Raw genomic sequence first — 17,053 nt, 5'->3', positions numbered from 1 at the left:
GATTATTCCAAAACTTGTCGGGAATAATCTAAAATTTTATTTCAGGTAATATCATTATTTTAAAATTCAAAATTTATTTTTTTAAATTTGAATTTAAAATTTTGAGATAAAATCTGATTGTATTTATGTTTTGAATTTATCAAATAATATAAATATCTTGAAATTCGAATTTAAATTTGGTTTCGAATTTGAGATATATATTTTTTAATATATATTATTATTTGATTATTAGTTATATCTCTGAGTCTAGTTAATAGCTTTACAGAGATAAAGTAAGAGTCATATGATAAGTTGGAATTCATTGACAGAGCATACAAACAGTTTTTTTATCCTCAAGGTAAGCCCCTTGTATGTATATATTGTATATGCACGATACACATTTTTTTGAGGTATCATATATACAGAGTCTCTTTCTCCACTTAATCTAATATACATATCTATATATATCTATATGTTTTGAGTTTGGCTTATATAAATCGGCTGATCACAAAACTGAAAACATACATATATATATTTTGTTTAAAACTGTATACACACCATATTGGGACTTGGTTCCAAATTTAATACTCATATGCACACATATCTTAACTTTTGCTTTAATGGTTTGACTTGAGACTTTGAGATTTGGTTTCAAAATTTTGCATACACCTTGAATGTAAGCCACCTATTTTCTTCTCTTTGCCGCTCATGTGAGCAATGCCATGAATAGGCATATATCACATATAACTTAATGCCATGAGTACTTACGAATGCGTTGGAATGAATAGAATCTAGAAGGAGCGAGGCCATTCATCCAGAAGAACACGAGAAGTTCGGATGATGGTTTGGCATATCCTCAAAAAGTTTCTTCTCCTTCGGATAGCTCGACAAATAGTAGAAGTCATCCCCTCCACGAGCTCGAGAGGGGTTGCTTTTGAGACAGAAGAGATACATAATCTCTTGGGGAGAGGGTCCTTTCCACTTCAATTCGTGGTACAGGGACCTAAGGGCGGAAAGAACCCTGTTGACGCCGTTTTTCGTCAACTTAAAATGTAGAGCACGTAAACAGTAATAACTATGGCAAAGAAGAAGAATACAGTAGAACAATGAGAGTTTTTTACGTGGTTCAGCAGTTAACTCTGCCTAGTCCACGAGTCAATTTTATTAGCACTTTGGGATTTTTTGGAAATCCTTCAAGGATGAATTCTCCATAATTTCTCTCCAGATTACAAAAATTTGGTCATTTACAAAGGTACATGACATCTCTATTTATAGAGGAGATCTCAGAATCCAATCCCACACATTTCGGGAAGTTATTCTGTAAATTAATAAATTTAATTACTTTAAATTTTGTAACTCCCATATACAAGGAAACGTCCCCTGAAAACCAGGGGGCATATAACAGACTAGTTAATATCCCTTTAATGTAGGGGAGTTACAACAATAAATATCTTTTAAACGCATGGACCACGTCTCATCAGATGACCCATTACGTTGTTCGAGATCGGTAATTAGTATCATGCCGGACCAGGTCTTTAGGTAAATTATAAGCTGGTCACTTTACCCCAAGACCAGCTCGGAGCGGGTGAATACCACCGAGGCCATTATACTCCGAGCTTATACCCTTGCCGAGCTCGGGCTACTTGATCCAAAGACACCCGACAACGGATAAACTTCGATGCTACGTCTTTCGAGCTTAGATATCATTCCGAGATTACATATCTTCGAGGTTGCCACCTTGCTTCAAGGGTTTGACACCTGGATTACGAACATTCACTTTAGTCATCACGAGCGTACACCTGACAAGTCCAGCTTTCGAGGTCACACCCTCAGGTCTCGAAATCTGGGGGTAACATTTTGCCCCCTCAAAAGTATTAGTTCAAATCCTATGAGAAGGAAACTTATGAACTACTTTCTTCGGGAACCGTACCGTCACACATACTCGAGTATGGACACGCGTCAGCTGGGTATTGCTCACTCAATGTACTTGAGTACCTTGGAAACTTTCCCAAGATCATTCGCCTGCCACCTTTTCGGTACCATCATGTCACTTATCCCTGGCCGTCGGATTTGATACGGAATCTGGTCAATGGTCCAGGTTAATCCGACCCTTTACACTCCCCCGGACCTATAAATAAGACTCAAGTCGTCTTCCTCCTTTCATTTTTATGTTTATCAGAGGGAAAAAATGAGAGAAAACCAGAGGCAAGCCTAGAAAGAATTTGCTTTGTTTTTGCATGTTTTCTCAGCCAAAGAAACAAAGAACCATCAGCCTGTTCGAGACCGTGAGAATACACTTACAGCCTCTTCTTCAGTCATCTATTTCTCTGCAACCACCATCTTCAATGTGTAAGTATCTGTTCTTGGATTTATATATATATATTTTACGTGCGTTTCTGCCTCTGTTGCTTTTTGGTTTCTGGGACTGTGCTGGTTCATTCTTTAGTTTAATGCATTAGGATGCTTCGATTAATTGGTATTAGATTTAGGTTTCGTCACTTAGTTCATGTGTAGGAAGACCCAAATATGGTCTTTTTTCTGGGTTTCCCAATTTTTGGAGGACATATCTTGTATACCAAGATATTGGGTACAAAATCTGGGTTTTAAAGAATGCACGATTCCCAAAAATACCATTTTTGAATAACCGCCACCTTTTTTCCCTGATATTTCGGGATTTTCAAAAATTAAATCCACTTTCCTCCCTTTTTCGTCAAATATACGTCATGACACTAATCGGTTCCCCAGGGTCAAGCTCATTTCGTATCCAAGCATTTTCGATCTTGAACCATCGAGATCGTTATTCTTGATTCCTTGCGTGCATGGCCCTCACCACTTTTTCTTTCTTGCTAGATGTCACATAATCTGGAAAGACAGTGGGGGTCGTTGCTTGCCATCCCGTATTCGCCAAAAACTCCGAGCCTGGAGTCGTTGTTTACCCGGAACCAGTGTCTGATTCGTGAACACGAGCTAGCTCATGAACAAGAAGAAACTCGAGCTCATTACCGACGTCAAATCATCGAGGTCATAGAGAAGAAGAGAAAAATCCTCCGAGAGGCTCTCTATCCAAATTTTGACTCCGAGCCTAGACCGATCCCCCTTGATCCCAGGCTGAAAGTGACAGTCGCGTACAAGCCTGGAGATCTTCGATTCTCACTGATGGGGGAACCCTCCACTTCGCAGCCGAGGAGGGAATTCTTCGAGGCCGAACACTACTAGAGTTCGGTCACGTCGCTGGGACAGATATCTGATATTCTGGCCCTGCACGACTTAGGGCTGTCGAGCTCGCTTAGGTGCCAAGCTCCAACTGCACACGAGCGGAGCTGCCGTGCTCCGGGGGATGGAAACCTTGACAGCAGGCTGAGGTATGCAACTTGGAGCCAGGAGCACATGAAGGTGGGAGCTGTCCTTCCCTTGAAGTCCTTCTTTAAAGGCTTCTTGGACTATGTTGGGCTGGTTCCCTTCCAACTCAATACCAATTCTTATAGGGTTCTGTCTGCCCTAAGGTCGCTTTACCACGAGCTGAAGTGGGAAGGGCCTTCGCCTGAAGAGATCTTATATCTCTTTTGTTTGAAAAGCAATCCCTCCCGAGCTCGGGGAGGAGATGGCTTCTACTATCTCTCGACCTATCCCAAGGAGAAGAAGATGTTCGAGGATCTTCCCAATCATCCTCCTGACTTCAAGAAGGCCTTCTTCTGGACAGATGGCCTAGCCCCGTCTCGATACTACTCGTTCAGATGGATTCGTAAGTATCTCAACCTCCTTCTTTTCTGTGCTCGAACTTTGTTTTTAGGCCCGTACTTAGTTGAAATGCGTTTGATTTTCCAGCCAACTATCATCGCCCTGCTCCCACTGATGAGATGAAGGAGCATAGAGAAACTCTGCTCCAAATTCCTTACGGCAGGAGATCCCTATCCTATCTCCTGCATGAAGACAAACTCTGGGCATGTGGGCTCTTAGGGGATGATCAGTCTACATCGGACTGGTACAATAAGAAATACGCCCGATGGGAGCTCGTTCCTCTGCCAACCGGTAACCTCCCCCCGAGAAGAGATACGAGGCCCCCATCTCTAGCCCGCCATAGGAGTCCACAATCGGGGAATGAGGCCTCGAGCTCGGGCTCCGATGAGCAAGGTACAGTCATCCTTAGCTCGAATATGTGGTCTCCCTCACTGCTAAAACATAAACCTGATAGGTTAGTATTATGTAAGGATGATAGGGATCATTTCTATATATGGTCTTGGGTAGATGATAGGGTACATAGGTTTGATAGCTGGCTCAGGAAATACGACACCATGTATAGCCTGAACGAGGTGTGGGATGGAGTAGCTGTTCAGTACGGAACTAATGACTGTAGGGACCTTTCGAGATTGACTTCCACCTACAGGGAAGGTACTCCCCCAGCCTCCTCTGAAGATAGAGGGATTTCTTGGTCGCCGAGCACGAGCTCGGGGGAGAGTTCCAGTTAGGTTTTTCTTTACTTATTCTTTTATTCTTTGTCTATTAGCACTATGCTAAATCTTCATTGCAATTGTGTAGGTGCCATGGATTTCGATCTCGATATCGTGCTCGCTAGTGGCGAGGGGGCATAAAAAAGTAATCGCCCGAGAGGCTCGCGGAGGTCGGACCGACCCTCCAAAGTCCTCAAGTGCACTGAGAAGACTCCTCCACCAGCTCCGACTACTGCGAGCACAGCCGAGGACCCAACTGCCTAGGTCGAAGCATCCATCTCGGCCACTTCTTCCGTGCCTCCCTCGGTCATAGTCCACCCAGCACTCGGCCCACCCCCGAAGAAGCGCTCAACTTCCAAGTCACACATGTTGTCAATCCATACTCATGTTGATGAGTTCGTGATTGACAATGCTGTTGGGGCCCACAGAGCTATACTTGGCTCGGATATCCTGTCTCGGGTGGGTCAGAGCCTTGGTGGTTTTGACGCTGAGCATTGGGAGTTTTTGAATAAAGCTCGGGACTGCAATACTCTTTATGATAAGAGTATTGAGCTTACTGTCGCGATAACTTTTCACAACTTACTTTTAATTGTTTATGTGCCTTGGCATATGTTCTAATTCAAACTCTTTGTGTGTCAGGCTCTTGTTGTCTCAGCTCAGCTTAATTATAAGCTGACCAACTAGGTGCATTCGAGCATGTCTTTTGCCCAAGAGTCGAAGAATCTTCAGCTTAAGATGGCTGATGAGCTCAAGGCTACAAAGACAGAGATGGAGGCTAAGACAACCGAGATTGAAAAGGTGAATGCTCAGCTTGCGGAGTTAGAGAAGGCCAATGCCAAGCTTGAGGAAGAGAAGGCCACCACTTTCGAGATAATAGAGAATGAAAAGGCTCGTCTCCTCACCGAGTTTAAAGAGAAGAAGGACAAGGCGGTTGATCTAGCCATGTATAGGATCTGGGCTAGCAGCGCCGACCTCGACACCAGCTTCCTAGGCTCTTTCGAGGCAGGATTCGTGGCCTAATGGCATGCTCGGCTTGAAGCAGAGGAGGCTGCTTGGGAGGCTCAGAAGGGTAGTCATGCTATTCGTCCTGGTGAGTCTAGTGCTACTGATGCTGAGAAGGCTAAGGAGACTGCTCTTCATAAAACTTACCTCGGGGTTGCGTCCCTTTATTTATTTTTATTTTTTTTGTAATTGTTTTCTGTTAATTAATGCCCATAGGGCTAGTACAATTTTTCTTTCTTTTTGACTTCCTTTTAATATATATGCTTTACATTTCTCGGTTTGAAATATTTTTGCACATTTTATATTAAAGAGCCATATATGCTTGTTTAATCACACAAACATAGTTTGGATTTAAGCTCGAGGTTCAATACATTCATGCATAGTTTGCTCGAATTATCCGCTTCCGATCTCGTTATTTATCAAGGTCGGATATTACTTTAACCATGCACTCGAAAGTACTTGTATGGTGTGTAATGCAAACGGTTTAGTTATATCTTACTTTTTAGTTACTTTTTCTCGTCCGAGGTTAGTTCTCCGAAGTTATGAGGTCGAAACAATTGTTTTGCAAGATATTCCAGCCTCGATCTCGGCTTAACACGAAGTGGGTTATGCTCCAACTTACTTCCAATTAGTTTTAGTTGGTTTGTTCCAAACCTATTAAGGTCGTGTTAGGTTTGTAATCCATACACTTACATTGTAATCTAGTTTGCATATTTGGTTACATCCAAACTATCTTAGCTCGCATATTTGGTTACGTCCAAACACTTGCACGTTTTTATATTTTTTGGTGTTTGATAGCTTGGTTACATCCAAACTATCTTAGCTCGTGCATTTGGTTATATCCAAACACTTGTATGTATTTCGTATATGTTATTTTATTTTTCAAGCTGATGGTATATATACCACTAATGCCCCCTTAATATCCTATGAGTGTGACCATAGGTTATTAAATTAAGAGAGATTGCAAAAAATATAGCATATTAAACGAAATCAACCTTTATTTGACAGAATCCAACAATAGAAAAACAGTACAGATAAACAAGCATGGTTACAGGCAACATCTTTCCTATACTATTGATAGTACGGTCGTAGGTGTTCGCCATTCCATGCTCGCGGTACTAGATTTCCATCCAATCTCGCCAACTTGTAAACACTGGGTCGGATGACTGATTCTATCTGGTAGGGTCCTTCCCAATTTGGCCCGAGCACACCAGCTGCTGGATCCTGCATTGCCAAGAATACACACCTTAGCACTAAATCCCCCGCACCACATTTTTGATCCCGAACTCTTTTGTTGAAGTACCGGGTAGCTCGCTGTTGGTATGCAACATTTTTTAGTTGAGCTTCATTCTTTCTTTCTTCAATCAAGTCAAGAGTTTCTTCGAGCTGAGAGTGGTTCGAGGCTTGATCGTAAGCGAGGGCTCGAATTGTGGGAATTTCGACCTCAACTGGCAACATAGCCTCGCAACCATACGCCAAAGAGAACGGGGTATGTCCTGTCGATGTACGGGCCGTAGTCCTATATCCCCATAGGACTCGGGGCAATTCTTTGGGTCATCTTCCTTTTGCTTCATCCAACTTTTTCTTCAACGAGCTTTTTAGAGTCTTGTTCACAGCTTCGACCTGGCCGTTCGCCTGGGGATGGGCCACTGACGAAAAACTCTTTATTATTCCATTTTTTTCGCAAAAGTTGGTAAACAAATCGCTGTCGAACTGGGCTCCGTTATCGGATACAATCTTCCTCGACATCCCATATCGACATATGATGTTTTTCACCACAAAGTCAAGGACTTTTTTGGAGGTTATAGTCGCTAACGGTTCAGCTTCTGTCCATTTTGTGAAGTAATCTACGGCGACTACCACGTATTTTACTCTGCCCTTGCCCGTCGGAAGAGAGCCTATGAGGTTGATTCCCCATACCACAAATGGCCATAGGGAGGTCATCAAAGTTAGCTCGGACGGTGGAGCTCAAGGAATTGTGGCGAATCGTTGGCACTTATCACACTTTTTTACGTAATCAAAAGAATCTGACTTGATGGTAGGCCAGAAATAACCTTGGCGTATGATTTTCTTGGACAGGCTATGCCCCCCAGTATGGCCTCCACAGAACCCTTCGTGAATTTCTTCAATGATTTTCTTGGCTTCGGGTGGAGTTACACACTGAAGTAATGGCATGGAATATCCTCTTCTATACAGCCTTCCATCCATAATGGTATTGTTAACCCAAGATATGTTTCCAAGAGAGGGGGTGAATTGGAAATTTAAACTAATTTCGGAAATTTAAAACTTAATATGCCAAATTATGCAATAAATCAAATTTATCAAGTAAGAGCAAATAATATGGCAATCAAATAGATATAGCAAATAATCAAACTTGTAATGTAAAGAGGTTAAGGTTAAGAAATTACAAACTCTCGAATTTTACAAGGTTCGGTAGAACTAAGCCACCTACGTCCTTGGTCTTCAAAGCTATGGACCTAGCTTTGAGTTCCACTATCGAGCCAAGTTAACGGGCTTGACTAACCCTTACAACCGGGAATTTTTCACCAAGGTATTTCCAAACCTCTTACAATAGTTTTCCACCACCAAGGACTATCAACCTCTTTTTCGGATTGTTGAAGTGCCAATCTCACTCTAACCGGGTTGTTTACAAAACCGGTGCCAACCTCACCTCAATCACAATATGGGAATGTGTTTGATATTACAAGCAAAAATCACTCTAGAAGTATGATGATACAATGAGAAACCTAGAGTGATTAGCAAGCACACTTAGAAGAAATAAATACAAATTTTGGCTCAAGTGTGTGAATATGTGTTTGGATGATTTAAACTTTGAGAGCTCTTTGAAATCAATGGATTAGGTTTGATGTATGTAATAAATGCTCAGCTAACCACCAATTTTGAGTGAAAAACGAGTTTATATAGAGTTTGGGAAAAAACTAGCCGTTTATAGCCGTTGGGGGTTATTTTTTGAAGCTGCCTGCCGCGAACCGGAAGTCCGGATGGGGAACCGGAATTTCGGATGGCAGACAGAGAGCAAAAGTTCAAAATATGCCTATTTTCCCGTTTTTCAATTCTTTATAACTTTTAGCTCGTTTATCTGATTTCGAAAATTCCAATTGCGTTACGACCGTATCGGGATGTATTTTCTTAAAAGTGAATTTAGGATGTCTAGTTCTCATTTTGAAAAATCACCATTTTTAGCACGTGAATGAGCCAAATTTTATACTTATGACTTTAAAGTAAACTTGCAATCACTTTACATGACTAAGAAATGAAATTAAACCTTTATCTTGAGTTTCTTGAGTCTTGAAATCCATTTCGGGTCATTTCCGGAAAATTTGGTAGAATGACCATTTTGCCCTTGTTCATAAGTTTGACTTTGAATTGCTAATTCACTTTGGTTTTTGCTACAAAATCAACAAATCATTAGTAACAAATAATAATCAAATATTTGTTAATCATCAAAACAAGGAGACTTAAGAGTTTGGGTCAATAGGTATAACGAGGGATTTGATACATCAACTTTCGAGCCTGGTTCCGATCTTTCGGAAGGACGCCGGTCTCGAGATATTCAACTATCAGAGTCATCCAGGTAGGCTCGGAATCGATTATACACACGTCTTCCTGCTCTGGCTCATTAATACTAGGTGCCGAGAGATGTTCAATTGGTACGACATTTAGCTCGCCATTCTCGGTAGAGGTAGCGAGTCGGGCTAAGGCATCCGCATTCGAGTTTTGTTCTCGGGGGACCTGTTCTATCGCATAGAACTCGAAGTGTTCCAATGCTGATTTTGCCTTTTCTAAGTAAGCTGCCATTCTTGTACCACAAGCCTGGTATTCTCCCAAAATTTGGTTAACCACTAGCTGGGAGTCGCTGTAGCAATGTATTGCTTTAGCATTGAGCTCCTTGGCTATGCGAAGTCCCGCCAGTAAAGCCTCGTACTCGACCTCATTATTTGATGCCTTGAAGTCAAATCTCAAGGCACAATAAAATATGCTTCCCGCAGGAGTGATCAAAATTACTCCTGCCCCTGATCCATTTTCATTAGATGACCCATCAACGTAAAGTTTCCACAGCTCGTGGGCCGGGGTTATAACTTCATCGTTGGTCATACTAGTACATTCCACTATGAAGTCTGCCAAGGCTTACGCCCTAATGGTCGTCCTTGGATGATAGGTGATCTCGAATTGCCTGAGTTCAACTACCCATTTAAGAAGTCGACCTGAAGCTTCTGGCTTAGACAAGACTTGTCTTAGTGGTTGATCAGATAGTACATGGATGGGGTGCGCTTGAAAGTAGGGTCGAAGTTTCCGAGATGAGTGAATTAAGCTGAGAGCTAGCTTTTCCATCAAGGGATATCTTGATTTTGCCCTCAATAACCTTTTACTGACATAATATGCAGGCCTTTGCACCTTTTCTTCCTCTCGTACGAGCACTGCACTTACGGCGTGCTCGGTAGTGGCAAGATATAAGTACAGAACTTCTCCCGCAATAGGTTTTGACAGTATAGGGGGTTCTGCAAGGTGTTTCTTGAGTTCCTGAAAAGCCAACTCGCACTCCTCTGTCCATTCAAATTTCTTGCCTCCCCTCAACAGGTTGAAAAACGGAAGACAACGATCTGTAGATTTCGAGATAAACCTACTTAGTGCCGCCATTCTGCCGGTCAAACTCTGGACATCTTTGTATTTTCGAGGTGAGGGCATATCGATCAGGGCCTGGATCTTTTCTGGATTAGCTTCTATTCCTCGAGCATTTACAAAGAAACCCAGGAATTTTCCTGAAGATACTCCAAAGGAGCATTTCTGAGGGTTAAGCTTCATGTTATATTTCCGGAGCACGGCAAAGCATTCTTCGAGATCATCAACATGGTTATCATTAAGTTGAGACTTGACTAACATGTCATCAACATAAAATTCCATGTTGTTCCCTATTTACTCGGAGAACATCATGTTCACGAGCCGCTGGTATGTGGCCCCAGCATTTTTGAGCCCGAATGGCATGCATTATAACAATATAACCCTTTATTTGTTATGAAGCTCGTATGTTCCTGGTCGAGGGCATGCATGGCAATCTGGTTATATCCAGAATAGGCATCCATGAATGACATTAGTCCATGCCCTGCCGTGGCATCCACGAGCTGATCAATTCGTGGTAAAGGAAAGCAGTCTTTAGGACAGGTCTTGTTGAGGTCCGAGTAGTCAATGCAGGTTCGCCATGTCCCATTGGGCTTCGGGACCAGTACTGGATTGGCTACCCAATCGGGGTAAAAAGCATCCCTAATGAATCGGTTTGCCTTTAACCTGTCGACTTCCTCTTTTGGGGCCTTTTTCCTATCGTCGTCCAGTTGTCTTCGCTTTTGTTGCTTCGGTGGAAAGCTTTTATCGATATTCAGCGCGTGGCTCACTATATTTGGACTTATTCCTACCATGTCCGAATGTGACCACGCGAAGACATCCTGGTTTTCCTTCAAAAAGAAAATTAATTGCTATTTAGTTTCTTCATGGAGATTTTTCCTAACCTTTACCGTTTTCGAGAGATTTGACTCTTCGAGCTTGATTTCTTCGAGCTCTTCCAATGGTTCGAGATCAGCTTTTTCCTCCACTCTTGGATCGATCTCTTCATCTATCTCCAAGACCGTCCCGTCCTTAGTCTGGATAACGATGACTGCTTGTACGCTCGCCTGCTTCTTTCCTCTTACGAAAATGCTGTAGCATTCCCTTCCGGCTAACTAGTCTCCCTTTAGCGTCCCGATGCCACTAGAAGTCGGGAACTTGATGGCCAAATGCCTTACAGACGAGACTACCCCCAGCCCTACTAGAGCGGGTCTCCCGAGCAACACGTTGTAAGTCGATGGCAGGTGTTGCAAAATTTAAAGCTACGCAAGTATACGTAATCGCTTTTGTAGTTTATTTCGGTAAGACCGATATCGTTCCCACGGAGACTGATTTATCAATTACCAAATAATTAATTTTTAGTTTCTATTTGACTAATGAAAACTGGATTTGTGAATTTTGAAAACAAGAAAACAGAAATAAATGAAAATTGCAGAAATCAAATAAGAACAAAAACACAAGGATTAAATTCACTGTAAAATAATTAGGAATCCTAATCTTCTCTACTATCCACTCTATTAATCTTTAATTCAATTACTACTGAAACTCTTCTCACTGAAATGATAGGCATGCAAAAGTGTTAACTATTCGAGTTAAGAAATTGAAAACTCGACCTAATGTGAATTCCCTATATTTCTATGGTCAATTCAAACAATAGGAAGCAATGAATACAACCAGAAATCACATAAACCAATTTAATAGTCTCGTTCTAAATTGAAATCTATGTCTATTAAATTTTAGCATATTCAAATCTCACTTTTCAGATTTTGATTCAAATTCATAATTCGTATGTAAAAGTTGATCAATCAATCACATACACAATAAACACAAATTGAATAGATTTCAGATGAAGAAGAAATAGATAAATGCATTAAATCATAATAGAGTTTCAAGAGAGTCAATTAGAAAACCTAAACAGAAATTTAGTTCATGTTTATCATTAAGAAATCCATAAACATGAAATTAACATAAACTAAAACTAAAAAGAAAAGAACTCTAGATGATCAATCCAATCTTCATCCAAAGCCTCCTAAGCCTCTTCTCCCAGTCCAGATATCAAAAAGTGTCTCCTTTCCTCTCCTTAATCGTAATTTAAACCTAATTAGTGATTTTTTAAACATGAAAGGACCAAAGCACCCTTAATTAAAAATCTGTGTTTTTCTCATTTGTAGACATATCCTGCGGTTGCAGGATGTCATTCCTGCAGTCGCAGGAATGCTCTAGAAATGCAAAAACTTCTCTGGAGTTGCGGCCGCAAGACACACTTCTTGCAGTCGCAGGAAGTGCTCCGAAACACAGTTTTCCACCATTTTTTGTCATTTTGTCGATTTTTCCACCATGTTTCCACACCTAAGTCACCTAAGCCCTTCGACACCTGAAAACATACAAAAACAAACGTAAAATAGAACAAAACAAAACAAAACAAACACCTAATATTTTCCTAAAAAACACATAGATAAATGAGTCTAAAACTCATTTATCAAACTTCCCCAAACTTAATTGTTGCTCGCCCTCGAGCAAAGAAAATAAGACTCAAGATAAACGAAACAAATAAATACAGACACTAAACAAATGAATCAAGATAACCACAATTTTTTTTAAGCCTCAAAATTAATGAATGACAAGCATATATAATTTTGGAAAAGTAACTAACAAGTCATCCAGATTTATTAATCCAACCACTTCTTCAACTCACCCTAACCCATTGATCATTTTTGTCTACTCAATCATGAACAGTAAATAACACATATTTAAAATAATTTACACATGCTAAACTCTCACCATCAATCCATCAAATCCTGAATTTCCATATGCTTGCTAACTTATTATTCTCCACTAATATAAATCAATGCATGTTCAAGAATCAAAAGGTCTTTTAAAGCTTGTATTGAAAGGCTTAGGTAACGGTAGATAAAATAGTCATTTAGGCTCATATATACCATAAGCATATAATCCAAACAAACCACACCTGATATCCACTTTGTAATCCAAACAACCCCAAATTTCCCTTTATTTTCCAAGATTGAGAAAAATTCACACTAGATGCATCTTTTTTTTTTTCAACTACACTTCCCCAAACTTATGTTTTTCAATGTGAACAAACATAAAAAGTGTAATTTATTTTCAATCTTTTTTTTTCTGAATTTTCCTCTCAATCTTTCCTTTTATTTTTCTATTGTCACAACCAAATCAAACAATAACACCCATTACAATTCAATCCCCATTTATATGTTTATATGCTCATGGTATAAATCAAGAGAATGCCAAATTTATAATGAAGTGTTCAATTAGGCTCAACATAAGTGGTTAACAATAAAAAGTTATACTTTTAGGCTCGAAAAAGGGTAACTAAGGATAAATTAATCAAGGATGGCTTGAAAGGCTCAAACGTTCCAAAAAAGTCACCTAAATCATTTTCCTAAACAAGCATTGTCTATGATTTCGCCTCAAATAGTAAGCAAGCAAGTTCTAGAATTTGTTCATACATTCTTTCCACATTCAAAATTCAGCAAGTGTAAATACATCTAAATGTAAAAATTTACCAATCATGATCAAATATTCAGTTTTATAATGAATTAAAGTAATCCAAAGAAGTGGTCAAACTAAGCACACAGATTGTTTTTACAATCAAGCATATTTTTCTCGAATTATATTACAAGTCATTCACGTATTCTCATCGGCTAATCATTGTTATCTTGATTCAACACACTCTCTAGATACCCTAGCACACAACACAATTAACACACAAAACCAAACACAATTTAACAAAACATCAAACTAAACAGAAACTTGACTCAACTAACCTAACACAAATAACTAACATAAATCCATCTTCCCAAAACTTAACAAAAACATTGTCCCCAATGTTTAAATAAAAGCTAAGGAAAGGAAACTTACCTGACTCGACTCATGATGAAGGTCCTGCCTTGTCATCCCCCTTAGATGGAGGATACGCAAAATTGGGTGGTTGTGGATATGGTGAAAATCCACTAGTGCCAATGCCAAAATGAGTGGCGAAGGCTTGGTTGTAGGCATATTGGTTCTGCGCTTTTTTTTTCTTTCCATTTTTTTCATCATTTTTCTATTTTTTTCACGTATTTCACGATTCCATAATCAACAATATTTACAAGAAAATTAAAATTAAACAAAAACTAACTAAAAAAAATAAAAATTGTCTCAACTAAAATAGTTTAAAAACTTAACAAACTTAAATAAATTTAAATGAACTTGGGATGCCTCCCAATGGAGCTTTATTTAACGTCTCCAACTGGACGCTCACTTCCTTTGTTAAACTTCAACTCGGGTCAAGTCCACCCCTTGCATCCTTGAGAGCCATCGTGTCATACGAGGAGAATTCCCTTCTATTGTTGAGAATATTGAAATTATCCCCAATGTCATCGAAACCTTCAAACTTGCCACACAATAATCTTTTCATACGACGTCGAACTGTTCGAAATTGTTCTTTGGTCTTCTTCTTCTTTTTACCAATTGATTCTTGACAATCATTCACCACATCAACTCTACAACATGTAGGAATTTCAGTTGTTGCAAAGACATTAAAACTTATTTCCTCATTTTGGACTCGCAACCGTAACTCCCCCTTTTATACGTCGATTAAAGCTCGTCCTGTGGCTAAGAATGGCCTTCCAAGAATGATTGGGACGTTGGCATCCTCCTCCATATCAAGTACAATAAAGTCTGCTGGGAAGATGAACTTGTCCACTTTTACTAGAACATCTTCAATAATACCCCGAGGATGTGTTATTGATCTGTCTGCCAACTGAAGAGTCACTGTTGTAGGTCTTGCTTCCCCAAGCTTCAATCTTCTGAAAACAGAAAGCGGCATTAGGTTAATGCTCGCCCCCAAATCACATAGAGCATTCATGCTCTCAAAATTCCCAATAGTGCAGGGTATTATGAAACTCCCAGGATCTCTTAGTTTCTGAGGAAGCTTCCTTTGCAGAATGGCACTGCACTCTTCAGTGAGCGCCACCGTCTCATAATCCTCCATCTTCCTCTTCTTGGACAGAATCTCCTTCATGAATTTCACATAACTCGGCATTTGCTCCAAAGCCTCAACAAATGGGATGTTAATGTGAAGCTTTTTAAACACCTCCAGAAACTTTGAGAATTGTTTGTCAAGAGAACTCTTCCGGAGTCGTTGTGGATACAAGATTTTGACATTAGAATCAACAACTACCGGATGAATCTTCTCTTGGGTTGTAAGATCTTCAGTAACCTTTTTCTTCACTTGGGACTCAACTTTTTCATAACTCTCCTCTTCCTCTGCCTTTTTTTCTTGAGTCCCCTTAAGAGAAGGACCCTCAATTTCTTTCCCGCTCCTCAAGATGATAGCTTGACATTGCTCCTTAGGATTTACCACAGTATTGCTAGGCAAATTCCCTTGAGGCCTAGTATTCAACATATTGGCCAACTGCCCCACTTGCATCTCCAAATTTCTGATGGAAGATCTAGTCTCAGTCATAAACTGAGTTTGAGTATTGGTGAGAGTCAATAGGGCAGCCTGTAATTCACTAGGCTATTCTGTAGGAGCTGGCGGCCCAGGTTGTTGAGAGGTTGATGCTTGTGGTGGAGCTTGAGTCATAGGCCGCTGATACGGTGGTTGAAACGGTTGTTGTTGTCCTTGATTATTTTTCCAGGAAAAGTTAGGATGGTTTCTCCACCCCGGATTATATGAGTTAGAGTAAGGGTTATTGTAGGGCCTCTGAAAACTACCCACTACCTGAACTTGAGCTTGATCTAATGGAACATTGTTGGGATCTAAAACAGCTTGGCACTGGTCAAAAGGATGAGACCCGCCACACAATTCACACATTACTTGGGCTTGCACAACCTGGGCAGACATGGTATTTTGTTGCAACTGCTTAGTTAGAGATGCAACTTGAGCAGTTAAGGTTGTGATTGCATCTAATTCATGAACCCCTGCAACCTTGTTATTACTGCCCGCTCGTTCACTTGGCCATTGGTAATTATTAGTGGCCATTTCCTTTAAGAGTTCATAAGCTTCATTAGCACTTTTGCTCATAAACGCTCCTCCCGCTGCTGCATCAATGATTGTGCGAGTGGTACCGCACAAACCATTGTAAAAGTTGTGGACTAACATCCACTTCTCAATACCGTGGTGGGGACATTTTCTGATTAAGTCCTTGAACCTCTCCCAAGCATCATACAAGGATTCTCCCTCAAATTGAGAAAATTTATTGATCTCCCCTCTCAGTTTAGCAGCCTTAGCAGGTGGAAAGAACTTCGCTAAAAACTTCTGAGCTAGAGCATCCCAAGTGGTGATAGTATTGGCCTCAAGTGAATTCAGCCAGCTTTTCGCTCGCTCCCGTAGTGAGAATGGGAACAAATGCAATCTAATGGCATCATCACTCACCCCATTCATTTTGAAAGTAGCACACAACTCCAGGAAATTGGCTATGTGCATATTGGGGTCTTCAGTGGGGAGGCCACTAAATTGAACAGCAGTCTGGACCATCTGGAATATAGCAGGCTTGATCTCAAAATTATTTTCCTCTACTGCTGGAGGACGAATGCACAAGTGTACCCCTGTGATAGTAGGGAGTACATAGTCCCGTAGAGCTCTTTGACGGGTAGGATTATGATTTTGTGGTGCTCCCCCGCTCATGTTTTCCACACTGTTTTATTAATAACTGCTGTAACAACAGTGGAACTTTCAACCCTCTTGTTTTTTCTGTTTCGCTTGTACTCTTTCTCAATCTCAAGATTAATTGGACTTTGACTGTCAACTCCCCTTCTACTGCGCATATAAGGAGAATACCTGAGATAAAGAACAACTGCAGCCAAACAAATTAGAAATTATGTAAAAAAAAACATCCAAATTAGAAATAAAATTAACTATTTTAATATTGATAATTTTTCAGTCCCCGGCAACGGCGCCAAAAACTTGTTGCGAAATTTAAAGCTACGCAAGTATACGTAATTGCTTTTGTAGTTTATTTCGGTAAGACTGATATCGTTCCCAC

At 40.4% G+C, this 17,053-nt stretch overlaps 1 protein-coding gene and 1 non-coding gene across 2 annotated transcripts; one reads left to right on the top strand and one right to left on the bottom strand.

Annotated features, from left to right (window-relative positions):
* Positions 1-15,585: 15,585 nt before the first annotated feature.
* On the bottom strand, positions 15,586-16,695 carry LOC133805537 (uncharacterized). Its single transcript, XM_062243721.1, has one exon. It carries the CDS (start codon positions 16,693-16,695, stop codon positions 15,586-15,588), a length of 1,110 nt encoding a protein of 369 aa, XP_062099705.1.
* LOC133807569 (small nucleolar RNA R71) lies at positions 16,181-16,287 on the top strand. The gene has a single exon (XR_009879475.1). It is a non-coding gene; the product is annotated as a small nucleolar RNA R71 (small nucleolar RNA).
* Positions 16,696-17,053: the final 358 nt, after the last annotated feature.

Source organism: Humulus lupulus, chromosome X (genome assembly GCF_963169125.1).
Source record: "Humulus lupulus chromosome X, drHumLupu1.1, whole genome shotgun sequence".
Taxonomy (NCBI): Eukaryota; Viridiplantae; Streptophyta; class Magnoliopsida; order Rosales; family Cannabaceae; genus Humulus; species Humulus lupulus.
This window is presented reverse-complemented; position numbering and strand designations above follow the sequence as displayed.